This window comes from Myodes glareolus, chromosome 26 (genome assembly GCF_982192425.1).
Source record: "Myodes glareolus chromosome 26, mMyoGla1.1, whole genome shotgun sequence".
Taxonomy (NCBI): Eukaryota; Metazoa; Chordata; class Mammalia; order Rodentia; family Cricetidae; genus Myodes; species Myodes glareolus.
In genome coordinates this window covers 4,975,099-4,995,269 of record NC_142051.1, presented here as the reverse complement: position 1 = coordinate 4,995,269, position 20,171 = coordinate 4,975,099, and the positions used below count along the sequence as shown (strand labels likewise).

The following is a 20,171-nucleotide window of genomic DNA, read 5'->3' as shown; positions in this document are numbered from 1 at the left end:
AAAACTAATAACTAGTGAAGCTTGTGTGGGGTAAAGGGTTTAAAATTTTGTCAGTATTTTGAGAAAGACTTTTGGGAAGCTATTACTCACCATGTTGAGTTATATATATTTTTATATCATTTTGTAGTGTATTATATAGGGACCTTTTTTGTTCAAAAAGGAAAACAGGCAATCTCTCCTTTTTGTGTTGATCAAAAGTCATGAATTATGTGTAAGACTTGTTTAAGCTTGAAATTCCCACTTTACTATCAGTCTGGGACTATAGCTTTAGCAGTAGAGCACTTCCCATGTGCCTGAGGTCTGGGCTTAGTCTCCAGCACACCAAAGTGGGAGTGGATAGCAGTCTTCTTGTAGGTTATAGGATCACAACTTTTCTGTTTTCTTTTTCTTTTTTGTTCTTTCCCTCTCTCTTTCTTTCTTGTACAACATGCATTCTGGCTGTCCAGGAGGCATCAGATCCCCTGGAACTGGAATTTTAGATGTTCATAAGCCACCACGTAGAATTAAACTCAGGTCCTCCGCAGGAGGAACAGTGAGTGCTCTTAACTGCTGATCCATCTCTCCACTCCCCTCTGCTCTGTTCTTTCTTAAAGCAAACACCTGTGTGGTTTAATATCATTTGTTAGTTTCTATAGACAGCGAGTTTCATCACTCACTAGTTAGTTATGAAACTGTAGTATGGGTCCTAGAGAAAAATAAAAACGTGTGACCCTGCTGTTTGAGTTCAATGTTTTTAAAAAAAATAGAGTATAATAGGGTGTAAGTTTGCCAAAATGCAACATACCACTTCAAGTGGAAAAAATTCTAGTAAGTCTTCTGGCTAGAGCAGATATTACATGAATATAAGTAAATAGCTTGTTTTATACTTTATGAGACTCTTTATAGATTAACACAGTTAACTCTACCAATCAGTTACAAGGGTTCTGTGCCCAACTTCCATTTCTATATGGGGATTCTGGTTCTTGAGGAAGAACGGATAGACCTGAGGAAAAAAAACTTCTAAAGGTAAAATCATTTTGGCAGCATAGAATCATCCTCGATTTTAAAGGAGTTTTCAGAGTTGTGTACTGCTTATGCAGTGAGGGATTTGGGAGGACATTGTTTAGCCATGTTTCTTCATGTGTAAGCACAGTTGTAAGAAACTGAGGGTTTAGCTAGGAAGTGGTGGCGCCTTTAATCCCAGCATTTGGGAGGCAAAGGCAGGTGGATCTCAGAGTTCAAGGACAGCCAGAACTATGCAGAGAAAGTCTGTCTTGAAAAACAAACACCACTACCACCCCCACCGCCCCCTACTCTCCTCCCATCCTCCCACCCCTCCCACCCCCGCACAAATTAAAAACAGGTGGTGGTGGCGCATGCCTTTAATCCCAGCACTTGGGAGGTGGAGGTAGGCGGATCTCTGTGGGTTTGAGGCCAACCTGGTCTACAAAGTAAGTTCCAAGAAAGCCAGGGCTGTTACATAGAAATCTTGTCTTGAAAAAAAAGAGCCCCCCCCCCAACTAAAGGGAAAGAAACCAAGGGTTTTACTGTGACTCTGGATTTGTTATTATAAACATTTAATGATGACTTATTTCAAGGGGCTCTAAGTCTGTGTGTGCCTCTGTTGAGTACTAAAATGTTTAGATCTTACTTGCATTATTTAGTTCTTCAAACTAACGACAGCTGAGGGTTTCATGATGGGCATGTCCCAGGCACATGCTACATTCATCCTTACTCACAGAAACTTCTCTTTGCAGTGCATGCTGGTGAATGCAAAAGATTTCTTGGCTGTTCACAAAGGGACAGTGAATGTTCAACCTTAGATCATTTATGCCAACCCCTGTGAGACTCGGACTCCCACAGAGAAAGGGATAGAATGTATGTAAGAGTCAGAAGACGGAAGGGCTGCACATTGCTGTCATGTTAACATGCTGCTGTGCTGCCTTCGTGGGTCCTGTACAAGAGCAGACCTGTAAACAGTGCAGGTGGGGAAGGAGCTCAGGAAAGCCCACTCCTTCCTGCTGAGCTGCTGGCTACTGAACGATTCTGGAGGAGAGTCCTTGTCTGCAGAAGTATGCCCACAGGTGAGCCTGCCAGGCTCCATTGGCCAGTATAGACCGATGGTCACAAAGACCACCCTAGATAAATTCAGTGGATCACATAACAAAACCAAAAGGGTGGAAAAGAACCAATAGGGAGGGTTGGCAGGAGTGGTAGGGGGATGAGAGGATGGAGGTGAGAACAATCAGAGTATTGCATGATGGTTTGCTGAGGAACAAATCTAGTTAACAAAAGTCCCAGACAGCAAAACCCCCTAGTAGCCATATCCGATCATCTTTCTTGTTCTTTAGATAAAGGAACTGAATCTTTGGAAGGTTAAGACACTACTAGTCTGTGGTGTGTATGTGGCAAAACCAAGATGTGAGTATAGATGTTAATATCAGGACATCTTTTCCCTGTGCCGTAAGGGGGCTTTTGGGGATGGGTATCCAGACTATAGTGGACAGTATAAAGGGATATAAACTAAATTAGTTTTATTCCAGGATTTTAAGGTTGTTTGCTTAGACTTTAGAGAATAAACTATTAGCCACGTTGGTTTGTTCAGAGAGTCATTATGCAGTTGGCAAGTTCAATTCTTGTGTGTCGTAGTTCCACGAAGTTAAGCTCTGGAAATCAGCGTCTAAGGCAGAAATTGAACATGGATCGAAAATGCAGAAATACAACCGAAAGCTTCTTAGATACGGAGTCTCCCTTATGGTCTCAGAAAGGCCACATTTTCTTTCCAGTGTTAGATTAGGTTCTTCTGATACCTAAGGAAGCATTAGAACAGTCACTTTTACTTAAATTTATTAAGTCACATTTGGAATTTGATGTGTACCATAAAAGCTCTGTGGGAATAGACGGAAGCTGAAGGAATAGCATAGTGCTAAAATACCTTCACAAAATAAAGTTTATTTGAGCAAAGAACAATTCATGAGTTGGGTGATAGTCAGAACCAGAAGGACTTGGGGAGCTTCACAGTCTATACAAGAGAGGTCAAGGCCACCCTGGGCAATGCTGTCTTGTATTTTTTTTTTCATGTATTCTTTTTATATGTTAAATCCCACTCATGCCTTGCGTGGTGTATAAGAGGGCAATTGACTTACAATAATATACTTTTATTCTCTGAGAATTTCATATATGCAAATGATGGATCTTGATCATATCCACCCCAATCCTCTTTCCCTGTCTCAATTTCATGTCTAGTCTTCCTTTTCTTCCTTTTCTTTCTCATTTTCCTTTCCCCTTTTCTATCCTCCTGAGTCCAGTTAGGATTACCCATATGCACTTGGGTACGATCACTGGAACATGAGCAGTCTACCAGGTGCCACACCCTTGATGAAAACTGACTCCTACCAGCACCTTCAACGCCAGCAGCTCTTCAGCTAAGGGTGGGGCTTTGTGAGTACACCATCCGCCTACTCCATGCCAGGGCATTGACTGCTTTGATCTTGTGCATATCTGATACAGAGAACCCCAGCTGCTGAGAGTTCATGGGTCTTCCAGCCCTGCCGGGTCCAGAAGACACTTGTTTGCAGCAGTCCTCCCAGACTTTGGGCTCTCACAGTCTTTCTGCTCTGGTGTCTGTGATGTTCCCTGAGCACTGATGCAGGTGGAGTAATAAAAATGTGTCGTTTATGATCGAGCATCCCACAGACAGTTATAGGCTGTTCACTGGAGCACGGGTAACTAACTCATTAGTATCTACATCACCCAAGGCAGTGACTTTCTTCTAGTAGCCCCTCAGCTCCCCTGGGCAGGGCGGGCCCCATGGTCCCTCCTCCATTGCTCGCTGGACGGTCATGTGCCCAATCTTGTGCAGGCCCTCTGCAGGAGCTGCATTACTGTGAGTTCACGAGCGCCCTCGTCACATCTCGTTTCTGAGACAGTTTTTCATGACTTTTCTCCCGTCATCTAGTTTATAATTTCATTTATATTCATTTATAATTTCAATTATAGTTTGATACTCATTTTTATCTGTTATTTCCTTTAACAAGAGAAAAATATCTTTCAGGCACAGTCTCCCTGTGGCCCCAAGGTGAGTTTGAACTTGTTAACCTGCCTGACTCTGAGTACTGGGTGTTGTGAGCGAATGTGTGACTTGCAGGTGATCATAAGGTTGAGAATGGACCATAGTATTCTCTGCCATGTACAAAGAACAAGAGCTAACCAAACTTAAAAAATGTTATTGGTCAATTTGATTCTGAGTTTTGACCTTTTAAATCCTTGAATACATTTTTTTCTGTTTTCTTTGTATTGTTAGTATTTGATACCCACATTTAAAGCCTTCTTTTTTTTGTTATACAATCTTTATAAACTGTTATTTGGAAGACACACAGGATTAGTGCCTCTCCTAAAACAGACAAGTGAGAAACTGAAAGTCCTATGGAGTATGTGAGCTAGAGAGGTTCTAGAATCTTTGCCCTCTTCCCTTTATTTCATGATCAACTATTTTAGATGTGTACCTTTATATTCTAGGTTGGTAAATGGGTTAGCTCCAGGGTCATTCATGACGAGAATAAAGGTAGTAGGAGTGTTCCCCTGAAAGTAAGTCCTACAGGAGCAGACTGGAGATGACTTTCTGATTCCAGTACACGTCAAGTGCCTGTGCTGTGGAATGAGCATGTATTCAGCAGGGCCAAGAGGAATTGTCAGATTTTCAGGAAACAAATGTGTAATTACTGTTGCAAAAAAAAAAAAATGTCCTGCCTTGTTCGCTGTCCTTATTTAGATCCGTCTGGATGACGTGACATTCAGAAGTGCTTGCCACATAGGTGCAGCGTTCTTCAGCTGTTGGAAACATTCCCTCTGCTCCCACCCCTCCCCTTACGTATAATCCCACTAGTAATAGAGATGGGATTTGCAAATTTGAATATCTCTATATAAACAGATATAACTCAAACCTAATTGGTAATTGAGGTGGTTAATGTTAGTGCTTAGATAAATGTTTCCTAGGACTCAGTGAAAGGTTATAGCTTCGGAACCGTAAGCCGCTGCCTCTGAAAGCCCATGTCTAGACTCACTGCTCTGCAGAGTGAACTGAGAGGAGGGCTTCTCTTGGTTCTTCAGTTCTATAAGCGTGGTAACTGGCATAGAGCAGGGACTTGTTTGTAACATCGTGTGTTGAAAGATAAAGCTGAATGATGTATCATAATACTGACTCCAGAGGTTACAGCTTTGAAAAACTGATGTCACATGGTAAATGCCAAAGCAATCCTGTGAATGCGGTGCTTTCATCAGAGAGAGCTGTGATTAGCTCTTCCCGTGGTCGTCAGGGGACACTCCTGAGAGCATATATCTCCTTTCATTGCAGTTAGAGAACTTAACGATGAGAACTTGATGTGAGATTTTTCCTCACCTAAGCACCAACAGTGTATTTCCAGCAGTGTCTCCCAGCCACAGTTCTGTTGTTTTTAATGTGTTGTATCATAAGGAGATTAAAGTTTAATACCTCCAAATCTGAAAGTGCTACAGAAAAATGCTCTTTGTGGGTTTTTGTTGTTGGTTGGTTGGGTTTTGATTTTTTTTTTTTGAGACAAAAAAAATACTTTTTGTGTTCTGTAGTTTACTTTAATTCCAAATGCATAGACTAGAAAAATGTCATGTACGCTGAGGCTAATTGTGTTGGTTTGAGAAAGCTGGAGCAAAGCACCAGTTGCCCATTTCCCTGGTCTTGTAAGTAGATATTTATTCAGTAAACGCTTAGGGCTCTTAAAATTACCCAGAAGGCTTGTTCCGTATTATAGTGCTTTATTATGTGAACTAGATAAGAAATGCTTTTAGTTTTCTGAAGTTTCTGTCTTCAAGTAAAATACAAAAATGTTCACAATCCTACTTGCTGACCCCTTAAATTGTCTTACAATCCGACTTAAGTTTTTTACTGCTTGCTGTCCATCCCACTGTAGATTGTTGTGACTTATTTCCATCCCAGGAGGAACAGACCTGACCTATTATGTGCTCCCTTCGAGCCTCTGTATACACGGCTGCTCTTTCTGTGCCTGACTTCATAGTCATATTTCAGATGTTCCCATGGTGTGTTCCCTCGGGTGTCTACTGAAATACAGTCTTAGGGTGCCGTTCTCTGATTATCTTAGTAAATAACTTCTTTCTATCCAAAGTACTTAAGACCTATCTGACTTGCATGCATTTTAAGCATTTCATTTATTTCTTTTTATTCATTGTTCATTGCCCTTTTGAATCTCTGTAGAACATAAGTACCACAAGGGCAGGGATCATAGTTCATTCCACCTGTCAACTTGACACAAATCTAGACATTCCTGGGAAGAGGGAGTCTCAATTAAGGGATTGCCTCTATCAGATTGTCAGATTGTTACGTGGACATGTCTGTGGGGTCAGTTTATTTCTTTTTTTTATTCTATTGATTTTATTGAGCTCTATATTTTTATCTGTTCCACTCCCTGCCTCTTCCCTCCCCTTCAACCCTTTTCCAAGGTCCCCATGCTCCCAGTTTACTCAGATCTTATCTTTTTCTACTTCCCATGTAGACTGGATCTATATATGTCTCCCTTAGGGTCCTTATTGTTGTCTAGGTTTCTGGGATTGTGATTTGTAGACTGGTTTTCTTTGCTTTATGTTTAAAAACCGCTTATAAATGAGTACATGTGATTATTGTCTTTCTGGGTATGGGTTACCTCACTCAAAATGATGTATTCTAGCTCCATCCATTTTCCTGCAAAATTCAAGATGCCATTATTTTCTGCTGTGTACCACATTTTCCTTATCCATCCTTTGGTCGAGGGGCATTTAGGTTGTTTCCAGGTTCTGGTTATGAAAAAAATGCTGCTGTGAACATAGTTGACTACATGTCCTTGTTGCACGATTGTGCATCCTTTGGTATTACTGGGTCTTGAGGAAGGTTGTTTCCTAATTTTCTGAGAAACCACCACACTGCCATCCAAAGGGGCTGTAACAGCTTGCACTCCCACCAGCAATGCAGAAGTGTTCCCTTTACCACACAACCTCTCCAGCATAAGTTGTCATCAGTGTTTTTGATCTTGGTCATTCTTACAGGTGTAATAAGGAATCTCAGAGTTGTTTTGATTTGCATTTCTCTGATGACTAAGGATGTTGAGCATTTCCTTAAGTGTCTTTCAGCCATTTTAGATTCCTCTGTTGAGAGTTTTCTGTTTAGGTCTATACTCCATTTTTTTTTAATGGATTATTTGTTCTTTTAATGACCAATTTCCTGAGTTCTTTGTATATTTTAGAGATCAGACCTCTGTCTGATGTGGGGTTGGTGAAGATCTTTTCCCATTCTGTAGGCTGTCATTTCGTCATAGTGACTGTGTCCTTTGCTTTACAGAAGCCTTTCAGTTTCAGGAGGTCCCATTTATTAATTGTTTCTCTCAGTGTGTGTGCTGCTGGGGTTCTGTTTAGGAAATGGTCACCTGTGCCAATGTGTTCTGGTGTACTTCCCACTTTCTCTCCTATGAGGTTCAGTTTCTTGATTGCCCACTGGAGCGGTGCCATCTTTGGGTAGGTAGTGGGCTATGTAAGCAGCGTTCCTTCATGGTCTCTGCTTCAGGTTTTGCCTCCAGATTCCTGTGTTGAATTCCTACCCCTGACTTCCTAAGTGATGGTCTGTAACCTGTAAGCCAAATAAGCCCTCTCCTTGGGTTGCTTTTGGTCAGTGGTTTATCACAGCTACAGAAACTAAACTAGGAGACATATTTGATTTACTCAGTGGCCATAATTACATTGTCTAGCATGTAGTACTCAGTGCACTGACCTCCTTACTGCTGACCTCCTTACTGACACCCCGTGACCATGTGGTGACCTTCTGAAAGGCCCTTAGTCGGTCTGGTTCAGTTTGGAGAATGGCTTCATGGCTGACTGTGCCCTTGGGACAGAAGTGAATCTGGGAGTGCTTGGCACTGTCACTGTTCTGGGGTACAACTGAGACCTGTAATTCCTTTGGTTCCCCCAGAGAAGAGACCAGCTAATACAGTAATAGAGTTCTGCTACCAGACACTTTCGAAAAATGGTCTTGTTTACAGTTGCTAGGTTTCTTCATATTGTTAGATGGGTCACTAGTGGTAAGAATATGTGTGGGTTTTTAAAAAGGGTAATTCTTTTTCTCCTTAAAGACCAGACAGTTCCAATGAGGCGTATTGGCATTTTAATAATAATTTTTTTTATTTGAGGGAAGAAAGATGTGTGAACATACTTTTTTCATAAACTCGAGAACTTCATTTTTTTAACTTACAGAATTTCTGTGCTTGGATAGAATTTCTTTTTAAAACTTAACCATAAGGCTATATTTTAATCTTAATATATTGGCATAAATTTTTTTTGACCTTTGACTCAAGGTCAGAAAGAATTCCCGTCTTTTTAGATGTACCAGTTCTCAGTTTTAGTCTTGAAGCACAAATCTAGTTCATAAAGAGAGCAGTATTCAACTGACAGTTTTTCTCTGTAGTCTTCTCTGTTACTCCATCCTGCCTTCCTAGTCCTGATACCTCCTCCAGCCAGCACTTTCAGGACAGGGATTAGCGTGGAGTAAATGTGGATTTAACCCAGACAGCAGGAAGCCTTTCCGACAGCACTAACTGTGCTTGGCTCCATTCATACAGGTGGGAGAGGCTCAGGGAAGAGCAGTCTGGTGGCAAACCATTCCTGATTTACATGCAGTTCTGCCGTCATAGACACATTTGAGCTGGTTTCCCATTTGATGGGGACAAAACCATTTTCATATCAAGTGGAAAAAATGCTATATCAGGACTTTCTTCAAAGACTTTAAAACTCACCTTTTCAGGACTACATGTTTTTTATGTTTCAAGACTTGCTTTTTCTTTATAAAGTTACTTATTTTTTTAGTATTACTTGACCAATTTATTTTAAGATCGATAAAACAGTTTTGGTAGTATATTTAACTTTATATAACTTTATCTTAGTATTCAGATTTAACACTAAAAATTAATGCTACTAAAAAGTAGTTTTGCAATCCATGTGTTTTGATTTTTTTCAATTTAACATTTAAGATTTTACTTCTTTTTCCTATTCTGTTTTGAGAACTTCTAAATTTTCTATCTTTAAAAAATACTTTTTTCCCCAGTGTCAATACCTTTTTTGTTGTATAGAGGAAGGTTGTCTAAAAGACCATTTGGAAAATTTGATAACAGCTTGTACTCCCCCCTCATCAGGATGGTCTTGGACATGAACTTTCTTAGAATCAGGCAGTGCTGGTTCCTATGGAACTTCCTGTTTTCTCAGATAAAAATAGAAAAGTACCTCAGAAAGGAAATCTGGTCAGGGTGAACTATGTTATGAGATCAGTTGGACTTAGTTGTGGACTGGACTAACTATATAGTCTATAATCTGAATAAAATGTGTAAAAGTCTTTAAGTGTCTGTGAACTTTAAATATGTTTGTATATAGTAAAACAGGTGATATAGGAAGAAGTTCTGGGTAATTGTGAGAGGTATTCTATATTTAGCACTGTAATCTGGCACTGTATTTGGAGATTTTAGGTAGAGGAAGGTTACATGGAAAATACTATAAATTCCCTTTATAATATTTGATTGTCAAATACTGACATCTAATTGGCAACTGCTTTGATCTGTATATGATCTTCTTGCCAATTTTTCTAGATGTTAGCAAAAAATCAGGTTTTTGTTTGTATTAGAAGTTTGAATCCTAAAAGAATTACTTAGTTTTAAAGCAATAAGCTAAGGTAGAAACATGATACAGTTGGTAATAATAAAATGGCTAGTATATATGGAGAACCTAGTGAGTGACAGCTGAGACTATGACAGACATTTTACAGGGATTATCCCTTTTAGTCCTTGCAGCAGCTGTATAAGGTGCGTACCGTTGTCACCCTCCTTAGGGAAGGTTATGGAGTGACCAGTCATTAAGTTGAGGACGTATTACTAAATACTGGTATGCAGATTTGAGTTGCTGATTCATCGCACCAGAACTCTGGCCTTCAGCTGTGATGCAGAAAAATGATGAATTAAAGTGAGAATGGCTAGCACAGTTGGTCTTGTTACTTTCCCAACCTTTTACATCCAGATTGTTTACATCTTGTTTGCATATGTTCATTGGTTTAACAGTATATGCTGGCTTCTCAGGATACTTGTTGAGGAGGATTTAAATTCTTGAGTGATGCTAATAGTTCTCTTTTTTTCTTTCTTTTCCTTGATAGTAAAAAACCCCTTTGATGAAACATTTGGAAAAATACAAGTAAGTAAAAAATCGTAATGCTTATAATTTATGTCATGCTTTAAGTGATGGAAAGATTAAAGTGACTATTTATTTCCTAAGAAAGTAACTTTAAGGCCCTTTTAGTTTGAAGCATTATGTTTTCTCATTCTGGGTATTCCTGCTTCTAATATAACTAAGTCTGACCTAGAGCTCCTCCTAACAACTGAAGTGTTTATTACTTCACTATAAAGACAACTGCCCCATCAAATGGGAGTGGCATGCCATCCCTGTTCTGATGCTTATACTTAAAAGTATTCCTTGTTGTTCTCAGTTGTCTGATATCTTAGTTTTTTCTTTTGTTCTCATTTTGTCTCTTTTGGATCTTTGTTCTGTTGGTATGCTGACCCATCAGGAAAGCAAAGGTCTGAAAGGGAAGTGGCAAGGCCTTTTAAAGACTCTTCTTCAAAGGGTGATGTAATAGCAGTAACCAAAGTTTTATTACATCAAAGTATTTTTGCTTTTCATATCATAGACACTTCAGTATTTAGACATTTAAGACTGATGATTATATTATAATACATAGTTCTCTGCTAATTTTTCCATTATAGGAACTGACTGTTACATAGATCTGTATCAGAAAGTATTTGTTTTAGTCAGGGCATGTAATAAAGTACAGTGAGACCTGTAGAATAGTATTTCAGACTGCTAGGAGTGGAGCTTTGGGGTAATTTTGTTCAATATATGCTGTAGTGAAGACATTTGCTTGCAATGAATTTGACAACTGAGTCTTTAAAATGTGGTGGTGTCATAATTGAGGCTTAGTCCAGTGGATTCCAGGAGCCTTAGAAGTACAAAACTATTCTCTTTAGTATCTTATGTTATCACAGATTCAGCATGAGAATATTGGGTTTCAGCCCCAGCTTTTACTTCTTGGTGTTTGATTTTTTGAGTTTGAATTATTGTGTTTCTTTTTTTCTGTTTTTGTTTTTGAGATAAAGTCTTGTAGAGGTCAACCTGGCCTTACCATTATTCTCCTGTCTCAGTCTCCTTATGCTGGGATTACAGGTATAAACCAGTGTTCTCTGCACTTTGACTTTTTAATTTTGTGTGGAGATAGGAATTGCCTTGATTCATAATGACATGAAGATGAGGGCAATAAAAGGGTGATGTGGCCAAAAGCTGAGGAGCCAGCAGTGACCTCTAGGGTTGAATACTTTGTCTGTCGTCATGCCATAATCCAAGGGAATGGGGTGAGAATTTGGAGCTTTTTATGAATTTGCTTCTTCCTGTCTTCACTATCATACGTGCACTGACAGAACTATGTTCTCATAGTGTGTAAACTTGTTTTCTTGGTTTCCTGGACATGACTGTGGGGACAGAAGGAGAGATGCAGTTTCACTTCTTTTGACATGTATGTGTCCCCTTGTCACATTCTCCACCTTCTCACCGCGCCTGGACTGGCTCATGGGCATGTTCATCCTGCAGCCCTGTTCTGTCAGTCATGAAGATGTCCCTGCTAGTTATGACCTTGTCTCGGTGTTAGACTCTCTTTCCCATCCTCCTCATCACTGATGCTGACTGATCTCAGCTGCAGTTGTTCCTTGATAGATTCCGTGGACCATGCCGCATTTTCTCCAGCTCATTCCTGCCTCTGCTCAGCAGCGTTCCAGTCTGCTCTACTTGTCTCCTGAATTTTCAGAATAAAGCCAAACTATTTTTCTTCGTATCTAGGCTACTTTTCCTCCAGTTTGCGTTTGTTTATGTAAGAGCTGTAACCAGTGCTTTCATGGTTCTGTGCCTCTGCTGCTGTTTCCTCTTCCTGTTTATGTAAGAGCTGTAACCAGTGCTTTCATGGTTCTGTGCCTCTGGGGCTCTTTCCTCTTCCTGTTTATGTAAGAACTGGAACCAGTGCTTTCATGGTTCTGTGCCTCTGGTGCTGTTTCCTCTTCCTGTTTATGTAAGAACTGTAACCAGTGCTTTCATGGTTCTGTGCCTCCGGTGCTGTTTCCTCTTCCTGTTTCTGTAGGAACTGGAACCAGTGCTTTCGTGGTTCTGTGCCTCTGCTGCTGTTTCCTCTTCCTGTTTATGTAAGAGCTGTAACCAGTGCTTTCGTGGTTCTGTGCCTCTGGGGCTCTTTCCTCTTCCTGTTTATGTAAGAACTGGAACCAGTGCTTTCATGGTTCTGTGCCTCTGGTGCTGTTTCCTCTTCCTGTTTATGTAAGAACTGTAACCAGTGCTTTCATGGTTCTGTGCCTCCGGTGCTGTTTCCTCTTCCTGTTTCTGTAGGAACTGGAACCAGTGCTTTCGTGGTTCTGTGCCTCTGCTGCTGTTTCCTCTTCCTGGGATGCTGGTCAAGCCTTTTCTTCTTGTGCTGGCCAGCTCTGATGCTCTGTCACAAAGGTGGACTTTTGTTTACCCACTCTTCTGTTTGCATTGAACTTGGCAGCTATAATGTGACTCTACATGGTGGTGGTGGTGGTGGTCTTGAGAATAGGAAATACCTTGTTTGTGTGTCTCACTTTGCTCTGAAAAAATAGTTCTTCACTCTTTAACTTCATTGAATGTTTCATGTTAATGGTTGGTAACTGCATATGGGGTCATCTTGAAAGTCTGGGACAGAATGTGTGTCAAGAAGAACAATACACATTCCTTTAGTTTTACGTCAATGAGTCAGATTAAAACAAGCCATGGAGAATGGCTCAGCAGCTAACAGCACTTGTCAGCAAGCATGAAAACCTAAGTTTGAACATACACGGTGGAAGGAGAGAAACAATTCCTGTACATTGTTCTCTGATGTATATGGGGTATGCCCCAGTGTGTGCAACCCACGTGTGTGTGCACAAATTAAGTCAGTCACTCAAACACAGAATGTAATCTGCGTGGAAGAAAGACAAGGACAATATATATCTATATATAATACAAGATACATTATATACAATGTGAAATTGGAAGGATTGCTTTGATGGCTGGGAGGTTGTGTGTGAAATGCTATTTTGTAGTTTCTTTTTTCTAAAATGTATTATTTTTATTTATGTGTACATATGTATGTGTCTGTATGTGGGTGTGTGCACTTAAGTGCTGCGCCTGCTGAGGCTTGAGGCCTCAATTCCTCTGGGACTGGAGTTTCAGAAGGTTGTAAGGTGCCTGACGTGGGTGCTGGGATTGACCTCTAGCTCTCTGGAAGAAAAACTCATAATTGCTGAGCCACCTCTCCGGCCCCTGTGCCAACTTAATAGTCCTTAAGAAAGTAAAATAATTAACAGAGGTAATGATAAGGTTCTTTAAAATATAGTAGCTATTGTTTCCATATAGGTTTGTCTTTCAGATTATGTCGCTTTAACCATTTTGTCTTGATTTCCTCTTTTAAATAATTGTAGACAATTTTTCTTAGAATTGGTTTTTCATAATAACATTTTTTAATTTTAGGAAAGTGAAAGAAATCTTCTGATGAGCACATTATACAAACTTCATGACCGACTGGCCCAGCTTGCAGGTATTTTTTTAACTTTCATTGGCTCCCAAACTGTTTCTAAAATTGCTGGTGTATGTACACGTTGTGAAAGTAGAAGTAGGCTGCCTTAGTACAGCCGTATTTATTCAATAGTTTTCTTTAGAGAGTTTTAAAAGAAATTTGTACAGATGTTATCAAGGCTATTTTTCTGCTTGCCATATATGCTTGATATAATATATGTATATTGTATAAACAGTAGCAAATTCTGAAGTCATAGATAGCAGTTGAATTGGACAAGCAGTAATTAATTAGAATCTTGGATTAGATACAGAGGTGTAGATTTTCTTTTGGTTTAATGCAGTTGTCATTCCTATAGTTAAAGTAAATATAGTGTTCTATTTTTCATTGAATTCTTTTCATATTCTGCTCTTATTAGGTCTACTAGAGTACTCAGGTATCAACACATCTGCAGTCTGAATAATTTAATGAAATTATTAAGTGGGTTCTTACTATGTTTAATATTTGTAAGCAGTGTCTACACATGCCTCCTGTAGCATATCTGTTTATCCAGTTCAGTATGGAAATTATTAACATTTTATCTGTAATCTAAAGAAGTGTCTTTGGACAGGAAACAAAAACAGAGTGGACTGCTGTGTGCCAGTGAGGTCTTTGGCAGAAGTCTAGGGGACAGATTGGTGACTTCTCTTAAATGTACTTAAGATTCTGACGTTTGTTTCCCATGTCTTATCTATTTTGCTCTTTAGGTCCATAGTTTTGCTCAGTGTTTTAGGTTTAGAATTCTGTGCTCATCATTAAATGCTTTCTTTGTACTGATTGGGTTGCCTTTCATTTATTTGGTATGCTTTAGCACCTGGAAGTAGGTTGAAGCTCTTCCATGGCTGAGTAATCCTAATGTTGCTAACTTAAGCCTGTTTGGCTCTCAATAGCAGTGTTATGCCGTATAGTCTGTGGTTTACTAGATCAGCACACAGAGATTGCTTTTTAAAGATGTAGATTTCCTTCCTCAGAGTGGGCATTAGCAAGTTTTTTCCTATAAAGTGCCTCATAGTAAATATTTTTGGCTTTGTGGACGAGCCTGCCTCTGTCACTGCTGTTTTATTTTTGCTATTACATGCAAGTAACCTTAAATAGTATATTGATCAATTAGCTTGACCATAGCCCAGTGAGACTTTACTTATAAATAGCCACAGCAGGCCACATTTGGCGCCCGGCTGTATTTGCTGACTTCTGGGTCTGTGGAATCTGAGTTTCTGAGGATGTATTATAGAACTGGAAAACCTGCTCATCCGGTAGCTACTCCGTCCCTTGTCTAATTGCCACCTTTCCAGCCTGACTCCTTGAGCCATCTGGTAAGGACGGACTTTCATTATAGAGAGAGGTGGCAGGATTTCACTTTAGTTATTATGTTTTTGTGTTGTTTGTTTTTGTTTTTTGTATTTTTTGAGACAGGGTTTCTCTGTAGCCCTGGCTGCCCTTGAATTCATTCTGTAGACCAGGCTGGCCTCGAACTCAGAGATCTGCCTGCCCCTGCCTCCTGAGTGCTGGGATTAAAGGCCTATGCCACCATACCCAGATTATATTTTTAGGTTGAAGAAGGTATTTTTAGACTACTTGAAAATAATAGGGCAGCACAAACTTAGAACTAAAGTTTAGTTTGGAAAAATTATCTCTAGTAACCAACCCATATAGTCTGTAATAAAGCTTTGGATTCTCTTCACTTAGATTAAAGAATAAAGTAATTTTCTCTAACTTTTATAGCACATCCCTTTATAAAAACTAAGTCACAGGTTCATAGGTAGACACTTTGGCCTACTGTCACTGTTGCGCTGTGTTAAACAGTGTTCAGGTGTGCACTCCTGCCAGCAATGAGCTTGATTGTGCTCTGAAAGTAGGTGTGGCTTAGTGCAGAGTCGTCGCTGTGTAAGTTAGCGAAGAGAGTTTCATGGATGTTTCCCTTTAAGAATCACCAACCTTCAGAGTGACGCCGTGCCTGCATTGCCTTGCAGGTCAGAACACGAGAGGAAGGTATTCTCAGTAGACCAAAGTTCATTTAACAGTAGTTACTGGAACTGTTTCTAGAAGACATGAGTAACGTTCATCAATCTTTACTGATTTTATATGTGTGTGTGTATAATTGTATCATTTGTAAAATATTTTAAATTTTAAATTCTCTTTTTTTTCAGTATTGTACTTACTCCAAATTAGTATGTTAATCTTTTCAGGAGATCATGAATGTGGCAGCTCCAGTCGAAGGACGCTTTCTGTCCAAGAAGCAGCTGCATATTTAAAAGTAAGCAGTGAAATCAGAACTTTAGCCATATCCTTAGCCATGCCATTTTGAAAAATATTAAGTATTTTATTACTTTAATTGTACTGTTTAAGGCATAGTTTTTGTGTCTTCTTTTATAACTCATTTGTGTTATCTACACTTTGTCATTTTCATCCCTAAGTTTAGCCTTTGTCTATTTTTTTTTATGTTACTCTACCTGAATGACTCTCAACTTCCTTCACTGTGACCCTTTAATACAGTGCCTCATTTTGTGAGGACCTCAGCCATAAAATTATTTTTATTGCTACTTCATAGCTGTAATCTTGATACTGTTATGAATTATGATGTAAATATCTGCATTTTCTGATGGTCTTTGGGTGTTGTGACTCACAGATAACCACTGATTACTCTCTTGTACATTTGTTTACATATACATGTATTATTGGCTAGGTTCCTAGTAAGAGAGAACATGTCTGTTTTTTCTTTCTGAGATTGTGGATATAAAGTTGATTGAAGTGTATTTATATCTAAGGATATAAAGCCAATTGTTTTTCTAGTTCTACTTCTGCCATGGATTTTGCAAAATAATGTCATGGTTGTTTTGGTGGTGAATAGTGCATAAAATGGATTTGATGATAGAAGTGTAATTAATGTAAAGCTCTAGAGCCCCTATTCTGAATACCTATTCTAACTGTAGAAGTCCATTGGGTTGTATAGATTTTGTGTATGATTAATTTTTGTGTGCTTTTTTTTAATTTGTAAAGTTTTTTTGTTTTAATAATGAAGTTTATGCAATTACAAAAAGCAGTTTTAACCATTTAGTGTATAATAAAAGCAGATATAATAAAAGAAAGTGGCAGTTTTTAGTGTGTTTTTAAGAATGCTGTGTACAAAGAACTGCACATAAATGTGTAAAGAGCATGATAATAGCTAGGCACTGTGACACACGCCTGTGCTTGGAGCTGCTTGGTAGACTGCAGCAGGGGATTTCCTCGGAACCCAGGTGTTGAGGACAGCCTGGGCAGCTTAGTGAGACCCTGTCTTAAACAGAGCGAAAGGTAGGAGGGAAATATAGATAGAATTAAGATAGGTGGGGAACATGCAAGAAAGCAGGCGAGCAACTAGTCATTTGTCTCTCGTCTGCTCTAGATGGGTTTACTCTTGGGACTAAGAGACTGTAGGTGAGATTTTCTGAGCTGTTCAACTCATCCTTGAAACTAGTTGGAAAGTAAAAGAAGGAAAATGCCATTCTGATTTGTGGGAAGGAAAAATAGAATTTAAGAGCCATCCTGAAAAGTTTTTTGACTGTTCAATTCCTTGCAGATAATCCCATAAAGATCCAAATGCTTGCAAATGAAATGTGATCCAGCCAGCTTGTAAATTGTTGTGTGGATTCAGTGTGAACAAGTGTCATTTCTCCTACTCCCCTCTTCAAATATTATGGTTTTAAAAAGTAACATGAGAGAAATCCTGTCTCAAAAAAACCAAAAAAAAAAAAAAAAACACAACCATGAATTCTTTCCTGTTAATGTTTTAAAAGTATGTACAGTACAGTATGATAGCTGTATCCACATTGCTATATATCCAATCTTTAGGACGTTGGAATATCTTTCTCCCTTCTATCCTTTTCAGTCTGTGTGTACCCTATTAAGTCTAAAGTGGGTTCTTTTACATAGAAGGCAGTTGGATGCTTTTTTATTCATTTAGCCATCCAGTGTATTGATTAGGTTGCTTCCATTTTCATTTGAAGTCTATTATTGATGGGAGAAACTTAACTTTTCTTTTTTCTGTTTCTAATTACTTCTCTCTGTGTGGAAAACTTGTTTTCCTGTTATGCATTCTCTTGTAATTTTTTTTTGTAATGAAATGCTTTAATTGCTTTTGCATTTCTTCTTCTATTTTTTATGTTGTCAGTTCCATAGAACGTGTCTTTTAGCTCATATATCCCTTAATGTGTGTAGTTCTTTACATTAACATTTTAAAGCTTTTAAAACATAGTTTTTTAAACTTGTATGCTGTAGTTTGAAGTGATTTATGCATGTATCGCCATTATACAGTGTTTGTGTTTATGTGTACCTTTATAAGTGAGTTTTATATTTATATGCTTTTTTGATGCTATTTGCATCTTTCTTTTAATATTAGATGCCTTTTGACTTTTCTTGTAAGGGCAAGTTTAATAGTATTGAACTTTGCAACATTTTTATGGGAAATCTTTCTTAGTTTTTGAAGGTTAGTTTTCTGAATATGATATTCGTAGTTGGTAGGGAGTTTTCTTCTCTTTCAGCATTTTGTATATTTCATTTTACTCTTTTCCAAAATCTCCCCAAAATCTGTCAATGATTATATAGGTTTTCCTATGCAGTGAGTAGCTTTTATCTTTAAACTTTTCTTTGCCTTTTCATATTAATAATAATGGTGTGTGTGTGGTTAATGTGCACGGGGGAGGCTAGAGGTCAACATTGTCTCCTCAGTTGCCTCGATTGCTCCCCTTCTTATTTTGAAAAACAGGATCTCTGAATCTTGACCTCCTCGTTAGTTCTCCTAAGCTATATGACCGGAGAGCTCCAAGGCTCTACTGTCTCTGCCTCCACAGGTCTGGGGTTATAGATGCATGTTGGGACACCAGGCTTTGTACGTGGGTTCTGGGGATCTGAACGCAGGTCCCCATGCTTATGCAAGCAAGCACTTCACAGCTGAGCCCTCTCCCTTCTCCCTAGCCCCAATGACGATGTCTTTTGATGTGCTCATGTACAGCTTATTCAGAGCTGTATTTCTTCTGACTTGTTGGGTTTCTTTTATCTAAATATCTAATTCCTTACCCATATTTGGGGAGTTCTGGCTAGAATATTTTCTTTTTCTTTTCTTTCTTTTTTTTTCCTTCTTTTCCATCTTATATTTCCATAATATCTTCACTTTGACCTTTTTTTTCTTATGTACCCCTAACTGAATAATATCAAGTGATAGAGTTACTGATTCTTTTTTTATACACTTGAACATTTATAATTACTTTTCAATTAATTTTACTAGTTCTGTTATACTTCACACGTGGACTGTTTTTAATTTAATGCATGATTTATATATGCATTACAGAAAGATGGAGTAACAATGTAAAGTGATCAAGATTAGACCTACATTCAGATTCTAACAATCTCTTAACTTTTCTGAAGATGCTCTGTTGAAAGTGAAAAATTTAAAAAGTGTATTTATATATCTGTACGACTATGAGTATTTTACTTGCATTCATGTCTATGCACCATGGGTGTGCTTGCTGCCTTTGGAGTTCAGAAGAGGGTGTCAGATCCCCTGGAACTGCAGTTATTGAGGGTTGTGAGCTGCCTTGTGGCTGCTGGGAATTGAACCTGAGTCCTCTGGAAAAACAGCCAGTGCTCTTAACCACCAAGCCCTTCCCCAGACTAGAGAGACTGTTAATGTCTCTGAAAATTGTTGGGACATTTCAGTGAGTGGATGAAGGACTGAGAGCTTAGTGCCTGGCTCTTCCTGTAGCTTCCTCCCAGATTTTACTTCTGCGTTTGCTGAAGTAAATCCGTTCTCTTCTAGAGAAAGGTCTCTAATGCTCTTGATGATGCTTTATTGTAGCTCAACCCTGGTTTGTTTGCTTGTTTATTCATTTATTTTTATCTTGAACTAGGTGAGAAGTTGCCATTGCTTGTAGATTATGTAATGGTTAATAGATTGTTAATAGCCAAAGAATCAAAATGTTGCAAGAATTTTTACTTAAATTAGTGTGGGTTCTGATCATGCAGCTCAATGTTCAGAGTAGAAGAATTGGCAGTAAGAATAAAGAAGAAATTGGATTGAGGAGGTGTAAAGAGACATACAATAAAATACTTCAGTAGAAGGGCAAATCTTGTAGAATTCCATGTGATCAAATGATTCCTCAATGAGATCATTGAAGTAATTTTGCTGCTGGCACTTGGAAACTGACTGACTTCTTCCTTCTTTTGTATCTAGTTAGTCTCCCACGGAGGTGATAGCAAGATGAGTATTTGATCATATGTTTCTGGAACAATATGTATGTGTTTATATTTTGGAAGAATAACAAGACTTAAAATTGACTTTATACTCTAAAAACTAAAGAAATGGGGTGGTATTTGGAAGTGAAATTTGAAATTTGACTTGAAGGGGCAGGAACTGGCATGCAAGCCTTTTTCAACTTTTCTCTTTCCCAAGCACTTGATTATAGCTGCTCTTCAGCAGTACTATGAGGCTCAGGGAAGCGGGGAG

General features: G+C 38.8%; 1 protein-coding gene across 2 annotated transcripts in view; it reads left to right on the top strand.

Moving 5' to 3' along the window:
- The window catches only part of Lemd3 (LEM domain containing 3), a 45,702-nt gene that overhangs the window by 11,622 nt on the left and 13,909 nt on the right, over positions 1-20,171 (top strand). Inside the window, exons 2-5 of one of the 2 annotated variants that reach the window (XM_048418132.3) lie at positions 4,034-4,057; positions 10,187-10,224; positions 13,612-13,678; positions 15,880-15,947. In XM_048418132.3, the coding sequence (XP_048274089.3) occupies positions 4,034-4,057; positions 10,187-10,224; positions 13,612-13,678; positions 15,880-15,947 (197 nt within the window). The remainder of the gene's footprint in view (positions 1-4,033; positions 4,058-10,186; positions 10,225-13,611; positions 13,679-15,879; positions 15,948-20,171) is intronic. The other variant, XM_085683489.2, reaches the window with a different exon arrangement.